At 46.4% G+C, this 16,833-nt stretch overlaps 1 protein-coding gene across 1 annotated transcript in view; it reads right to left on the bottom strand.

Annotated features, from left to right (window-relative positions):
• The window catches only part of LOC142585961 (structural maintenance of chromosomes flexible hinge domain-containing protein 1-like), a 409,872-nt gene that overhangs the window by 136,846 nt on the left and 256,193 nt on the right, over nucleotides 1–16,833 (bottom strand). Inside the window, exon 33 of the mRNA XM_075697096.1 lies at nucleotides 3,066–3,271. Coding sequence (XP_075553211.1) covers nucleotides 3,066–3,271 — 206 coding nt within the window. The remainder of the gene's footprint in view (nucleotides 1–3,065; nucleotides 3,272–16,833) is intronic.

Genomic DNA, 16,833 nt, shown 5'->3' with positions numbered 1-16,833 from the left:
GTGAAGTTACAATTTATTCGTATTCGTATATTCAAGTATTTGCACACCCCTAGTGCTAAGATCATGGCAGGTACAAATTTTGATGTGATCCTATTTGCAACATTTCCCAGTCAAAATACATTGCTTAGAATAAGAAAAACATTGGCTGTTTCGAACGCATTGCCATGCCACTGTGGATTATATGAACGCATGAGGAACAGTGGCGGCGACGGTCGAGCCAGTGTAGCAGGATCTGGGGAGGATCCATAGTCTCCAAGCAACCAGCTATGTCATACAGGGGCGCAATCTCTCACTGGTCCCCCATCGAGCGGACCGGGACATGTACAATGTTTTGCGGCAATGGACCCTTTCAACTCTTAAAATGCATTCCCACATTTTGCTTATGCTTCATCACATACCAAGGATCAATTGCGACGAAGCTGACTTGAGAGAACCAGCAGTTACGCTACGCATGTAAGACCCTTGCCAGCTCCAAAATAACTACAATGCTACAACTCAGTGGACCTGGCCCAGTGTGCGTGGTTACCGGTGGGCTTTAACTGATGCACATTTCGCTTGTGCAACTTTGGTCGCTTACTGCAATCTTTACACTAGTTGCAAAGTGCCGTTAGCTTGTTGACATGCCCAAACTGGCTGCACCACTAAATTTACATGACTGCCACATTCAAACTCCAAGTAAGATGCAGGAACATTACAGATTGATGACATATCAATGGGAACATAATACATGGAAGTCAATGGGATTTAGGTTGGGGCTGCAAAAACATGATATAACAACCGGGAAAATGCAGCAGCGAGGAGCATATCAACGGGGATCTACTGTAATAGGAATTTTTCTGCTAAAGATAAATTCAGTTTTCCTTGATGTCGTGCATGTTTTGACGATACAAATTTTGGGTGATACAAATATTTCACACCACCCCGTGAAATTCATGTCACCGAGAGTTTACTGTATATGCTCAATGGGGTGCACAATTCTAAACATGGAAATAAGAAGACTTTTGCGGCCAGTGTAACCGTTGGACAGCTACGTATGCCATGAAATTTGAATAAAACAACAAAAGAATATTTGGCGTGTGCGACATGCGATTTAGCACCTGATGCAACATCCTTCAGACAGCTGCCTTCTGTTTGAATGTGATGGTCTTTCGCATCCAATTTCCACTTGACTTGTCTCGGTCGAGCAGCACGTGGCACACAACACAGTGCTGCACGATCAAGGAGGCAAGCAAACATACCCTCACCAGCTTGGCTTGGCCGGCTCGAGGCTTCTGAGATAGCACCAATGCCAAATGCGATCTGGGACGCCACGTCCAGTAGCCAGCCCGCATGGCATGCCTTTGAGAGCGGGAGAAGTGAATGCACAGCCTGGGCATGACCCCTAAGATTCTCACGGGGAGATCTCAGAGGCCAGCCTGAGTTACAGCTGCTTGCACGGTGTACCATAGAGAAAGAAGTGAATGCACTAATCTTTCACACCACCGCGTGTAGCCACGCAGTATGAAACGAATCATGCAAGCTTGCACGTGGCCCTCGAGATTATGCAGGAAGATCTCGGAGGCGACGCCCGGCTGTGCCTGCCTGGGCAGTGTGCCACGGAGTAGAAGTGAATGCACTAATCTTTTACTCCGCTGCGCATTTTGCACAGCCAGGCCCACGCAGGAGAGAAAGGTCTGTGGAGAAGTATCAACTCCTCGTCGCATCCAACTCCTCTGGGTTCCGGCTCACACGGAGCACCCTGGCAACGAGGCGGCAAATTCCATCGCTCGCGACATGACAGACCGAGCTGGCCCCCTCCACTCCGGGATGGACATGCGTGACTCCCTTCTCACCTTCCATGACATCACCCTTCGTTACCGCAACTCTCGACTATCCCTCCCTCCCCCTCATAAATCCCTGTCTAAGCTCCAACAGAGCACGTGGCGCCATTTACACGCCCACAGTTTCCTCTCTCCTGCCCGACTTGCCCTTATTCACCCCGGTGCCTCCTCACCCAAATGCACGCTCTGCAGACACCCACGAACAGACTATGTTCATATTCTCTATTCATGCCCCTGCCTCTTGGCATGTGTCTAGCTCGCAGCTGTGGGTGGCTGCTTTGGCCAGCTCAGAGCCGGATGTCCAGCTACGGCTAACGATCTGGGCAGCGGAAGTCGCCGCCAGGCATGATCTGGTGGCCACGACCGGCAGCCTGAAGGCCACCCACGGAACGGTGGCATCTTAATTTTCTTTTTCTTTTTTGGCATTCACTAAATAAAGTTTGTACCACCACCACCAATGCGAGAGTTTCGAATGACTACGGTGAACGAATGGCAAAGCCGGCAAAAAGCGATGTACTCGACGTGCAACGGTCAGGTATTTTTCTGTTTTTGGAGAAGAATTAAGTTGATTATATCTATTTTCAGGACAACTTCACTTGGTTATATAGACTATCCTGCTATATTACGTTTTGTTATAATGAGGTTCGAGTGTATTTCAAAGGGCGTGTAAGTGACATCGTTCTGAATAGGCAGGCGGCTCTCTATGAGCATGGAGGTTATATTTTCCCACTTGTGCATTCAGGCTGCTTAATACGGCTGCAGAAAAAAGCACGAAAGAAGAGGCACACAGACGACAAAAAAGAAAAAGATGCACCTCTGCTGCTAGGCGACATTTTTCTGGGCACAGCATGCACTCACAAATTCTGACGAGTCGTTGCCTTTACAGCCAAAAATAAGTACCCCTCCCACATTTTCCTCCTCCCACACCGGACCATGCCACACCTCCCCAGGAGCATATTGCAAGGCGCCTGCTTTCTGAGCAGTGTTTGCTGCTAGCATACCACTCCAGAGTTGTTGTGAAGGATACAAAACAGCATCCCCGGATTTCGGAATACGAATTCTTAGTACTGAGGCGTTGCTAAAATGATGCATAAATTGAATACCGACCATTGTTCTGAAAAAAATTTGGTATTCTGAAGTTCGTAGTGCTGAAATATTTTTACACTGAAACTATAAGCAGTCAGAATAAGATTTCTGAAAAGTTTGTTGATGTGGTGTTTATAGTGACGAGGTTTCACTGTATACCTGGCAACTCCTCGGCTACAGTGTAGGTCTTTTTTCCTTTGTAGTCCGCTATCAGCTCTACTGGCTTCTCTGGGTCACAGGTCAAGTGCAGCTTCAGAACGGGGCCATTGATGATCGTCCGGCCAATGGTTGCCTTTGTGCCCAGCGTGAAGAGGCCTCGGCAGTTGGTCGAGCAGATGTTAAACTCACATGGCTTAGGAGCGACCCTGCAAACAATAGTCAGTCGCTGTTCAGGTATTCATAAAGCAACTAAGCAGCCACTATGCACATTATAAAAGTTGCCATACTCTAAAAGTGCTGCTGCCTCCATAGAAAGCCAACATGGCAGATGATGCTTTGCACATACTTTAGTGAGTCCTGATAATGAGAGTAATGTAGACTACTGTAGGCATACATGTTTGCATTTTTATAAAACAAATCAAATTACTGGCTCAAATAATTACTGGCTAAAGGTTGTTTATGAATTGCAGGCATCACGAGCAAGAAAAAACTACAGTTAAACCTCGATATAACAAACTTCAATATAACGAAATTCTCGATATAATGAAATATTTAACTTGTCATAACCTCTTGTCCATAGAACGCCACGTATTTAGAACCTCAATTTAACAAAGTGTGCTTAAATGCGATTTCAATGTAATGAAATTGCACTTCCACCGCAAAGGAATGCTGAGACAATAAATAAAAACTTCGGTGGGCACAGATGGTCAAATGGTTGTATTACAAACAGCTGCTTGCAAACGCACCTCTCAAATGGCATGCAGCACCACAAGAGCGACCCCCGAAGGGGAGCCAGATGATGTTTTAAATAATGTCCAAGTGTGATAAGATCCTATTGTGACCTGCACACTTTGTGCTTTAGGTGCAAGTGAAAGTGCGTAAGGGTCAGACAAGAAAGATGGTGGCTTCTGGAGTGCTGCCTTCTTGCACGAGCAACGGGAAAGGGGAGCGAGCTCATGGTAATGCGATCGAGCATGTGTGAAGGGGTGAGGAGGGGGTAGGTTGGCGTGCCTCTCGGCCATCGCTGCGAGAGGCCGTGGCTGCGCATGGCTGTAAGCACCGCTGAGCACAGACACGCAGGTGCGCACCTTGCTTTAGAGGTAATCAGCTGTGTATTCAAAGAGTGGGTGTGCCGGGACTCCGTGGCATCGTGCAAGCTATCTTAATGCGCAGTTAGTACCGGAGGTTGCGTAATCTTGGGTTTCGGCAACCCGTTGGAGCGAGAGGAAGACGAAGCATTCACTCCCCGCTGCCGGTGTTTTTTTGCGATAGTGCCATCTCAATGCAGGTGACGCTACCAGCTGCAGAGGCAGAGTGCACACAAACGCTTGGATAGCTTCACTTAATTCATACTGCCAATGTGAAGATATCGTTGAGGTGGCATAAAATTGTATCATTCGTCCCAAACTTCCATAGTCACCAAAATGAATTATTTTCTTATTCAAATTTGCTTTTTTACAATTGCCCGATAATGTTGAAAATTGTGTGGCCTCTTTCTGTGTAAAAAAAATTGATTGGTGACTTACTTACTTGCATAAATGGTTGAATTTATTACAGCAAAATTTCAATATAACGAAGCAAATCACTGATTTTACCTAATTCGTTATTTCGAGGTTTAACTGTAGTACTTCGCCGCTGCGACAGAACGCACCATGATGAACATGCCACCAAACATGGTCGTACCTTCCGCAAGGTGGCCATGTGTAGCAATACTTAGCACGACTTGAAATTAGGTCCCACTAAATATTCAGAGGCTTCAGGTTACCTTAAGCTTATATCACTGTTTTTTCCTCGCCACAATTGAGTGGAACCTGCAAAATCGAGGGGCACATAAATGTGACCAGCCCGGCAGAAGGGGTAACAACTGTTGCTCTTAGTCACAGTCAGTTTTACAGCCACAGAGCCAGAATGTTTTATGTTGAGAACCTTCCCTCTCTCCCTTGTCCAAGTAAAGCGGCAACACAGAGGATTGTTTCAATGCATCACATGGCATACAGAATTGAAAACTAATTTTCTTGACGCAAGTACACTGAGCATTGCCTGGCTGCCGTGCTGTTTTGCAGCCTAAAGAATGTCAAAAGCTCAACAATGTTGTATCATTTTTGCTACATATTTAGGGATGAATGCACAAAAAATGCATCAATACAATGCAAATAAAGACAAACTTAAAAGGTAGTCAGCATAAAATTGAAAAACATTTTGTTGCACAGTATTATTGGCCAAAAGCTGTTATTACTGAAAATTCGTGTCAGAGTCAGTACAGATCATCTGGTTAATCAGGTCTTGACATGCATTTGCGTTGTTAGGTAACATCAAGGTATCTGTCATCGCAACTACCAATCCAAAGATGGAATGCACATTGTACCTCGGAATACCACAGGTCTTTTGGGCATCATTAGGGTCAATTTCTCAGTAGAATATTGCTCTAGGGTACATTGTAGGACCATGCTGAACTGGCCTGAATGCTGGTGGTGTTTTGGACCAAATGGCTCAAAAGAGGGGGATAAATAAAGATGACTTACACGGCACTGTGTCTGTTGTCTTCCCTATGTCCCATTTTAAGAACTGTTTGATCCCGTTCTATTCACACTGTATGTACATCAGTTTAAGATATTTTTAACAAAGCTGTGAACACACGCATGCTTGAAATTTGTTGTGGACTGCTAAAGGCCCCAAGGCAATTATTGTATATACTCACGTAATAAAACACTTTTTTTAACGGAGATGCCGAAGCAAAGTTGAGGGGTTCATTTATTATACAGGGTAAACTTTATCGGAGTTTTTTCGAAATAGCAACAATAGCAAGGAGGAACAGGTTAAGCACGGTGCCAGGTCATTGTCCCCAGACAGTCTGGGCCCAATCAGCCATTAAATCAGCATACAATCCTTTTCTTGGGCTCTCACATGTACGCATTTTGGGAAGTTGGCCTTCAGTATATTCTTCCTCTTGAAGAAAACACATGGCAGCAGTTTCCGGGCCGTCTTCCATTATCGCAAGCATCACGGCGAAGCAATGCTTTTCAACCCCTGTAACTTTGGCAAGCACACTATGAGCTCCTCTTTCTTTGACCGTCCTGCTCATCGGCATGACTAAGTTCATCAGCATGTCGAAGTTCATCGGCATCTAATCAGCATTTCCAATTTGTGAGTGTATAAACTCTCTCCCCCTTCGCAGGTGGACATCAAATCTGTGAAAAGCGAGAATCCCCTCCTAGTAGCACAGAGGCAGGCATTGCCAAAGTAATGTGTGTCTTCTCAAACACACTCAGTTGCACCGCATGAACCCTACAGTCCACCTGTTGCTCACTTTAAAATTTGTGAAGGCGATACTGCTCGGTAATTCGAACAGCTTCACAGGACCACCAATGGTCCCATACACTTAATGTATAAACGCGACCGATATTCCGGACAGGTGTCAGCTCTACATTTGATTATCCGGATTGCCGTCTGTGGCTGTGGCATGCCCCCGACTGTCACCATTATCTCCTCTGGCAACCTCGACGAGACATCAAATATGGCCTCAGAGATTATACGTTATAAGGTAATCTTTGAGGCCTTGCATTGATCACAGCCTTGTACCCCAGAGATTTACTAGAAATGCCGATCTTGTAGGCTTTGCCTGAATTGTGAGGTCGCATCAGCATCGCAATCATCACATACATTACGGCACCACTGCGCATGGCCCACTCTTGTTTGTTGAATTTACATTTACGACAATGTTCCGCCATTCTATGCCTGTTTTCTTGTTTGTTTGTTTAGTATGTGTTTCAAACAGCGCTCTGCTAGCTCCAAGAAGTCTTTCTCGTGAAGTTATCGACAGTGCGCGTCAAATGGCACCAATGGTGCCCTCGGAGTGTGACTCCGCAACTGAAGAGCCTGAACTGCCGCCTACCACAACTAGCTCAAATTTGGACACCACTGATGACCTGCTAGGCTGCGGTTTCCCGATTCCTGCAGCCGTTACATTTGAAGACTTCGCAAATGTTGACAGCACGGTGTTGTCGTGAGCCGAACTGAACGACGACGAAACAAGTGAGCAAGTTCTCCCACCATCAAACTACGACTCCAACTCGGATGATGATGATGATGTGCCGTGTACTCCAGAGCCTTCACATGCAGATCTGACTCTAGCCTTTGCAGTTATTGCATTAGCATACAGAGACAACACAAGACTGGTGGAAATACAGGTGGACTTGGTTGTACGTAAGGAGAAGTGTGTGCAGCAATGAGTCAACCACTTCCTTTTTGCAAAGGGGACGTAACATCTAAATAAAATAATATTTTTTTTGGGTACATTAGTTTCTGCGGACAGTTGACAGTTTGGACTTATTTACGTTCCCCATGGAGTCCAAATTATCGATCGTCGACTGTATGCCTTCTCATCGTGGCTCGTGCCTGCATCCTGGTCATTTCATGCGAAATGGCACAGCCTTCCTTTCACAGGTTCCGGACATATTCAATAACTTCTTCCGCACAAGGAAGCTTCCCGGTCTTCAGCCCTCCACGTGTAGAGCAATCGGTGCAGCTCATGCGTGCTCGGAGGGGTGGAAAGGCGATGGGAGAGAGGTGCGTGGAGAAGGCTGGAATATGAGCATGCGGTGGCTGATAGAGCAGCGGGCCGTCGTGCAGCGGCTCGAATTTCTCGTTTTCTTTTTTTCTTTTCAAGGATTTCGCATTTCACTACCTTTCAGCTCGGACACCCAGCAGCCAGACTTCACCATTATAACTGATAATGCGACATCGGGGCATTGCAGTAAGCAGGCTATTTCACCATGGAAAACATACAAAAGTTGACGGTGCAGCAGCTTCTCATTGCTATAAGCGACATATTGTTAAAACCTGTATTGTTATAAGTGGGTTCGACTGCATATTGAACTTCGATGTAACAAATTGTTTTACATATAATTTTAATATAATAAATTTCCCTGCCGTCATGAATGGATTATGAGACAAAAATTTAACATTGCCGCAAATGCAGGTGGTCAAATGATTGAATTAAATGTTGGTTGCACAAGCACGGCTCCAATCATGCGCCGCATGATAGAGAGCAATCTCGAAGTGGGGCAGCGTCTTTGCCAGTAACGGCAAATTCAGCTGGTCTTGGCCTCTTAATCCTTCATGAATTCTAGTAGTGCATGCCGCCTGCTTTCAGAGGTATAACTCGCAGTGCAGTGTTGAGTAAACGCACTAGGGGGCACGCATGTCAGCAAAGTATATCAGGCATGCTACGCTGCGTGTAGTTCAGTATTCCTAGTGTGCGTGGTGTCAGCACCCGGTTTGGTGTTCTTGTTGTAGCCAAATCACTGCCTCGTGTGGTAATAGAAATGGTAAACGTGAGCAGTAGTGCTAGAACTAAGTGAAAAACCCCTTGCTTGAGGACAAGGCAGCAATCTTGGAAGCAATCTCGAGTGGAGAGAAGAAAAAAGATGTCACCACTCGTTTTGGAATACCGCAGAGCTCACGCTCTATGATGTGCGAGGTCTTTCGCAGGTGGCTGCAGAGATTCAATGAGGAAGCAAGGAGTGCTGGCCAACATGTATGCCTCCTTTTGGATAACTGTACCCCTGACCACATAGAGGACATTGAGCTGACGCACCGATATCATACACCGATAATCCAGACATGCTCGGCAATTCGGACAGCTTCGCGGCACTGCCAATAGCCCCACGGACTTCATGTGTAAAGATAACCGATACTTCGGACAGCCACCAGCTCTACATTTGATTATCCAGACTCTGTCAGTGGCTGTAGCGTATGCCATCTTTGCCACCATTATCTCCTCTGGCAACCTCAACGAAACATCAAGCATGGCCTCAGAGATTATACACCAGATGGAAATCCCCGAGGCCTTGCCTTTGTCACAGCACTGCACCTCATAGATTTAACAGCAAATACCAATCATGGAGGCTTTGCCTCAATTGTGAGGATCCATCAACTTCGCGATCATCACTCATTCCGGCACCATTGCGCATGGCTCGCCCTTATTTGTTGAATTTGCTTTCCGGTTTAGTATGAGTTCCAGACAGTGCTCTGCTGGCTCTGAGAAGTCTTTCTCATGAAATTATTGACAGTACACATCAAATGGCACCAACAGTGCCCTTGCAGTCCAACTCCAAATGAGTCTTGAGTCACAGTCCGTATGAGCCCGGCTCCACAACTTAAGAGCCTAAACTACCGCCTATCACAGCAAGCTCAAATGCGGACATCATTGATGACCTGCTAGGCTGTGGTGTGCCGATTCCTGCTGCCGTCACGTTTGAAGACCATGCTGACGTCCACAGTGCAATGTCGACGTATGCCGAACTGAACGGTGACGAAATAATTGACCAAGTTCTCCCACTGTCAAACAGCGACTCTGACTCCCACTGTCAAACAGCGACTCTGATTCAGATGACAATGATGCGCCGTGTGCTCCAGAGCCTTTACATGCGGATCTGACTTGAGCCTTAGCAGCCCTTGCATCAGCATACAGATACAACACAAAAGTGGCAGAAATGCAAGTGGACTTGGTTACACATAAGTGGAAGTGCGTACAACAATGAATCGACCGCTTCTTCCATGCGCAGGGGCCTTACAACGTAAATGAAATAATCTTTTTTATAGTCGGATACAACTTTAGAAAAAGGGGAGGCCCCGCCCAGATGACCGAAGTGCGACAGCCGATTTCCTCTGCGACTAAAATAGTCCCGCTCGAAAAATTGTGCTCCTTACACGCGTAATTGTCGGAAGACTTTTGTATTTTGATAACTGGTTTAGCAGAGCTTTCATGTGCTACAGCACATGCCGGATAGCGACAGAAAAATAACCCCGTGCCTTCTACAACACTGCCCGTCGTCTGCTCTTTAGCTTCATTGCAAGTGACAAAAGTAGAAAGTGCAGCTCTGCAAGGCTTTTGCGCGTGTTTACATGTACACGGCGTATCTACTACTCGTTTTTCAAGCTTAAAATGAATCAGTTGCTATTGAAAAAGTACTTATATAAAACAATGCATTTATCGCAACCATTAAAAACCTGGGGCGAGAATACGGTCGAGGCAGGAAGGTACAAAAATGCTTCATTCATCGTTTTAAATAAATACTCTTGGTTTTAAATAGCATAAAATGTATCTTTTTTTTTTTGGTTTCGTGTTTACACAATTTCACAGCACGCATTCTACAGCTTGCTCGTACAGTGAGCACTGGTGCACAGCAATCAATCGACTGTGCTACACAACGCTCGAACACCGTCGCAGACGCTCGGCTATCTTACTGCGGACAATGATCGTTCACGCTAAGCTGACGGCGACAAATCTTTGCATTGAAGGCTTCTTCTGCAAATATTTTCCGTTGAGACACTCGTAGGTTTGTTTCATGCGCGCACACTTTTCTGATCTCTCCTGAGAATGGTTTTGCTCCATCCCTTCACCCCGTCCGACGAGAAACGCAGCGACACAGTACACGCACACACCCGCCGCTAACAGTAAGCACCAGTCTTTGGAAAACTTTTCTTGTCGTAACGTCACTCGGGAGTGAAATAAGAACAACATGGAACAAACACACAGGATGTGTGTTCGTAGTGGTCGCCGCGGGATCCTGTTTTCAGGCAAAGCGTAGCGCAGCGCCAGCGATGCTCGCTGCAATGTTCCTTCGCCGGATCACAGCTCAGAATGAACACACGCGGCACAAATGCCGCATCATAAGCTCGTATTAATATTTCCGGCATGATAGACTATTACAAACAGTTCTGGAATTCACTCTGACGAGAGGCTGAAGCACACAGCTGACGCGACCTCGCCCAGTTCGAAGTGCGGACGGCCATCTTTTTCGTCGGCAGGCTCACCGACCGTCCGGCTGATGACGTTAGTCCAGAGTGCGTGGCCATTGGTGGGTGCTCGTGTGCCTCCGCCTCGAAGGAGTAAACACCCCATTTTTTCTAAAGTTGTATCCGACCATAGATACATTCATTTTTTCGAACATTCTTTCAGACATTTTTCCAGACTTATTTGCGTTCCCTGTGGAGTGCGAATTATCGGTCGTCGACTGTACTGTCCCCCAAACTACACCTCACTCATACAGCCGCTCGACCAGGACATCATCAACAGCATGAAATGCACACACTGCCATCGCTTGAGTGAGAAGCTTGTTCTGGATATTCAGTTGGAATGCCCAACTAACATAAACCTTTACCAAGCATTGAAAATGCTGTCTACGTCTTGGAAGGCTACATCTCGACAGATGATGGGGAATTCTTTTAGAGAAGCAGAATTTCAGAAAGTCGTTGCCACATCTCTTACAGAAGATGACAGCAGTGAACAAGGCGAAAGTGCAATGTCCATAATTGACATCACGCAGGAAGACGACGTAGCCTTCCAGGAATACTGGCAGCATTTTCACAGCGACGGCATTATTACAGAGGATGATGACCTGAACAGGGATGGAAGCAGTCACAGAAGTCTTGGAGCAGCTCTGGGAGCAGCTCTGGGAGCAATAAATTTGGCACATTGAAGCAGGTTTTCGCAATTGTCCTTTGCAAAGCAGTAAATGCACATTTTGAAGCAGCTTGGTAAAGGTCAATATGAGTGAAATTCAGGCACATGAAAAAAGGTGTTCCGTATTTGACTTTGCAGAATACTACTGATTATGGCAGATCAGTTCTGCGAAAGCCTGTAAGGCGAGTAAAATTTATGACAGGGAAAAATTGCCATCCACCCAACTGTATCATGAAGCTACAAAGGGACCCGTACAGGTTTCTCAGAAACCCCCATTAAATTACATACCGCATGTGCCAAGTAACTGTGGCCAAGAAAAAAATAAGCAAGGGCTTTCCATAAACAGTGCCCACTCTATGCTGATAGGCTTATGTTAATACTAGTCAAGTTCTTTTGTTTTTTTTTCATTGTGAACAAGCAACAAATACAGTAGAATTTCATTCATTTGTTTTGGGAAAAAAAGCCGCGAGAAAAAATTCACTAACTGGGAGATCGTACAATACCAAGTAAGTAAGTAAGTAAAAGATTTTACCGACTGAATATTGTTGACATCTACGTAATGAGAAGCATCGCGTGGATCGTTGTTGCAGCAGAAGACGCCGACGCATGTCGAGATGGTGGTGCTCCTGCGGCCTTAGACACGTTTTGTTGTTTTCCTATGGCATGGTGTTTTAAGATGGCGACGGGAAACTGAAACGAAATCGAGCTGGTAGGCGATGCCGGATACCGACGAAACGGAACATGATGCCCCCATCGTGCCGTGCTGCTTACAGCAGGGAACAGCGGCAACTTTGGATTATCGCTTACAAAAAGTGTGCAGTACGCTACTAACGGCACTACGCACCATGCGCTGTAAAACAGATAGGTGAAGATGCTTATCACAATAGGTTTGGAGGCGATAGCTGTGAATGCAGCGTGTGACGACCCAGGCGGAGATTTACTGGTACCAGAATAAGAAACTGTGCACACCGGCGATTTCACGTGAGATGGGTGGCTATATACTGTTCTCGATCACGCGCCCCTCATGCCTTTTCTTGTTCACGTCGGATCTAGCAGCAGGAAAACGTCTACGATCGTAGTCTGCAGCAGGGAACGGCGGCGCGTATTGGCTATTAAAAGTGTCCGCTACACTTCCGATGGCATCACGCACTGTGAAACATATAGGCGAAGATTCGCAATAGGATTGGTGGGATTAGCTGTGAATGGACCCTGGAGAAGATTTGCTGGTACCGAAATGAGAAACTGAGAGTGCGCCGGAACTTTTACGTGGGACGGACGGGACAGTATTGCGGTGATGCTGCCTTGGCGGGCATCTATATACTGTTCTCGACCACGCGCACCTTGTGCACTTTCTTCTTTGCACGGTATCTATCGGCCAGAAAACGTTATCATAGGATCGAAATTTGGCGACGTACTACACGTTGGTGCCGAAAAATCTATTTTTCCGGGAACGTATGAACCGGTAAAAAAAATCAAAGCACCTTTCTTAAAGGAAGATGGTTGAATGCAAAGCTTTCTCCTTATGCAAACTGAATCAAAGTCAAAGTCCAAAGCCAACGACCACGCAATGAAGCCAAGAAATGTTGAGCAACCCGATGCTATGCACATGTGAGTTGATTGCTTGTTTAGGACTGTATTTTATGAATGTTGAAGTTGAATGAAGACACATTCAGTTAAGCTGCATAGCCTTGATTTTAGATCACGTAGCCGTTTGATTACACACACACACTCGCACTTTCCCTGTATTGCCTTATGATCGCTGTAATAAATGGTCAGAGGTCCTGCCATTGTAACTATAACACGGTCTTGCTTGAAAACGTGAGATTAATGCAGGAAAGGTGTTGCGTCATGGGTTTCTATAGCGTCTTCAGTTTCAATGAGTAATGATCTAACATGAAACTCTTGATCCATTTTCCGTGGTCACACGGGCCCTGCGATGAAAGCGGGCCTCAAATTGATTGCCGTGCTGAAAGGCGTCTCGCCATTGGTTGCTGCTGCGGCAGTGGGCAAGCTGGCAACCGCAGCAGACCGCAGTTGTCTGTTTCGCAAACCATGCAGACGTCTTTCTTCATTTGACGCTTAGAGAATTCGGATTTCTGAAAGCTCCCAGGTCAGTGATTGATCGCCGCCCATTCGAAAAGAAATTTTCGACGAAGCATGCCTTCGGAAAACGGAAGCGCAAGCATCCTACGGCGAGGAAAAGACGGCGGCCAGTGGGAGACTGAACACGCGGATAATGTGCCGCATTATCTTGAACCATGCGATTCGAGCAGCGAAGCCGACAATCACCCTGTGCCATTGACACTGATAACCAAGCCACCGAAAGGCGTGTCAACAGAGGCTCTCGCACCTGTGCATATGGCCATGCAAGCCAGCAACTGAGATTGCGTTGTTGGAGGCAACGCGGGTCGAAGGTCACCTTCGCCAGTAGAGACGGTGCACCCTGTTTCGACGCATTGTGCGACAGGGACAAGCAGCCTTCAAGTGAGCCCCAACCGTCGACGAGCTACAGTGTGGTGACTCAAGGTTCACCAGATGAATCGACGCCCGTATGTCGCACGATTCAGATGCGCCTCGAGCCGCGTTTCATGTCAGTGGTGATGGCAGAAGCACAGGCATGCAGCGTTCGCGACTCTTTTCGCGCAGTGTCTGCAACTGAGTGGAAGTTCAGTTTCATGGACCAGCAAGGCCAAGAACAAATTTTGGCCCCTTGTGACAGCGAGTCCATTATTGTACAAGTTTCCACAGTGAACTCTTTGATCACTAAAACTCTGTGCCCAAGATGCCAACAGCGTTCTGTGTGTGTACACTGCGATACTAGGCTCGGTCTGGTAGTGAAAATGGTGCTGTCATACACTACATGTGGCCCTATTAAGTCCCAGTGGTCCTCTCAAAGGAAGTGCAAGGGTGTTTGATGTGAACATTCGCTCAATGCAAGCTGTTCAGGCAATAGGGAAAGGGCAGACAGCTCTGAAGGATTTCTAGGCCACAGTGAATGTGTCCCATCGTGGTTTACACCACAAATCATTCCAGGGCCACTTGAAGGGGCTGTTCAAGCCTGCTGCAGAGGAGGCTGCCAACAACGTCTTTATGGATGCTGTAGCTGCTGTGAAGAAGATGTACAGCGAGATGGAGGTTGGCTTCACTAAATATGTGACCGTTGTTTATGATGGCACTTGGCTCACGCACAGTCATGGCTCCCACAATGAGGTTGGATGCACAACAGAATTCCACACAGGGCTTGTGATGGACCGTTGTTCTGTCAAACTTCTGCCTTGGGTGTAGCCTAGGCCTAGCAGAGAGTGACCCCACATACTTTCAGTGGAGGCAGCAGCATCAGTGTCAAAAAACACTGAAGTTGGCTCTGGGCGAACGGAAGTGGAGGTCGCATTGCAGCTTTTTGGCCGTTCATTGGCCAAGAACGACCTGCGATATACTGAAGTCGTCTCTGATGGAGACAGCCGTGTTTTCCAGGCGTTAGGAGATCAGCAGCCATGTGGGTTTATAGCTGTCACAAAAGAAGACTGCATAAACCATGTGAAAAAAAGAATGGGCACTGGCCTACGCTCCATTTTGAGCAAGGCCAAGAAAGGGTAACCACTGCGTGACAAAGGTGGGCCCATACAACAGCCGATAAAAAAGCTCACCAACTACTATGGTCTGGCTATCAGCAAGAACACTGACGATGTTGCTGCAATGCAAAAAGCTGTCATGGCCACGTATTATCACGTGACATCTACCGATAGTGACCGCCACCATAAGCTGTGCCCCACTGGCCCTCCCAGCTGGTGTGAGCAGCGAGCAGCAGAAGCGAAAAAAGAAGCACAGCCTGCTCACAAATACAAGCTTATGAGCAGAGTTGCCCAAGCCATGCTGCCTTCGTATCAACGTCTTTCAGAAGTCCACTTGCTGGAGCGCTGCAAGGGTGGAAGGACCCAGAATGCACCTGAAAGCTTGCACTCAGTTATTTGGTCAACATTGTCAAAGGACGAGCACGCCTGACATTTTGGGGTAGAGACAGCAGTAAACGAGGCAGTCGTGAAATATAATTCAGGGAGCCAAAGAGCTTACTCAGAAATGTGCGCTACCTTGGGTGTACATGCTGGTGCCCTTGCCATCCAGAGGGCTCAAGAAAAGGATAAAGAATGCCTGAAGGCATCCAAAGCCCACCAAACACAGAGGCAAAGGTGTAAGAAGATGCCTGACAGCAATGATTCAAAATATTACAGCCCTGGTGCTTTTTAATAAACTTGCAGTGCTTTTAAACAGTGCAGCCAGTTTTCTCAATAGCATTTTTTTTTTTGTTAATCAACTTGCTCGTGGAAAGCGTAGCAACACAATGGCTGGGTCGATGTTGGTCCAGTTTGTTTTGCTGTGATCCATAAGCTGTGGTGTACTTAAAGACAGTCTTGAAATGTTTCTTTATCTTTCCATTATTTAATTATTTCACAATAACTTCATGGCTCCATGCAGTGAAGCATAGTCATGTGCATGTTATGTTGAGCAGAAAATTATTAGCGCACTAAAAAAAATCGAACATTGTCTTGGTGTAAATTAGACAATTGGGCAAACATGCAAAGTATTCCCAGCTCCCTATCGTGTTTCCTTGCTGTGCCAGGCTTTTTCCAAGCAAGGAATTTAAAAATTCTTATAGAACAAAAACTAATGAAGATACCTTTATGAAATTTTAGACATGTCTCTTTATTGCAATGTGCTGTGTGCGTGCCCAATTTCAGCCCTTTCTATCAAGAAACAAAGAAGTTAGTTCTGATCCCCTCCTCCTCCCTTAAATAAATAAATAAATAAATAAATAAATAAATAAATAAATAAATAAAAATAAGCTATAGTCGGATACAACTTTAGAAAAAAGGGGGCGTTTACTCCTCCGAGGCAGAGGCACACGAGCACCCACCAATGGGTACGCACTTTGGACAAATGTCATCAGCCGGACGGCCGGTGAGCCCGCCGACGAAGAAGATGGCCGCCCGCACTTCGAACTGGACGAGGTCGCTTCAGCTGTGTGCTTCAGCCTCTCGTCAGAGTGAATTCCAGAACTGTTTGTGATAGTCTATCATGCCAGAAATATTAACACGAGCTTACGATGCGGCATTCGTGCCGCGTGTGTTCATGCTGAGCCGTGATCTGGCAAAGGAACATTGCAGCGAGCATCGCTGGCGCTGCGCTACGCTTTGCCTGAAAACAGGATCCCGCGGCGACCGCTACGAACACACATCCTGTGTGTTTGTTCCATGTTGTTTTATTTCACTCCCGAGTGACGTTACAACAAGAAAAGTTTTCCAA

This window comes from Dermacentor variabilis, chromosome 6 (assembly GCF_050947875.1).
Source record: "Dermacentor variabilis isolate Ectoservices chromosome 6, ASM5094787v1, whole genome shotgun sequence".
In the NCBI taxonomy this organism is placed as follows: domain Eukaryota; kingdom Metazoa; phylum Arthropoda; class Arachnida; order Ixodida; family Ixodidae; genus Dermacentor; species Dermacentor variabilis.
The sequence above is the reverse complement of the archived record's forward strand: the minus strand, read 5'-3'. Positions and strand labels throughout refer to the sequence as shown.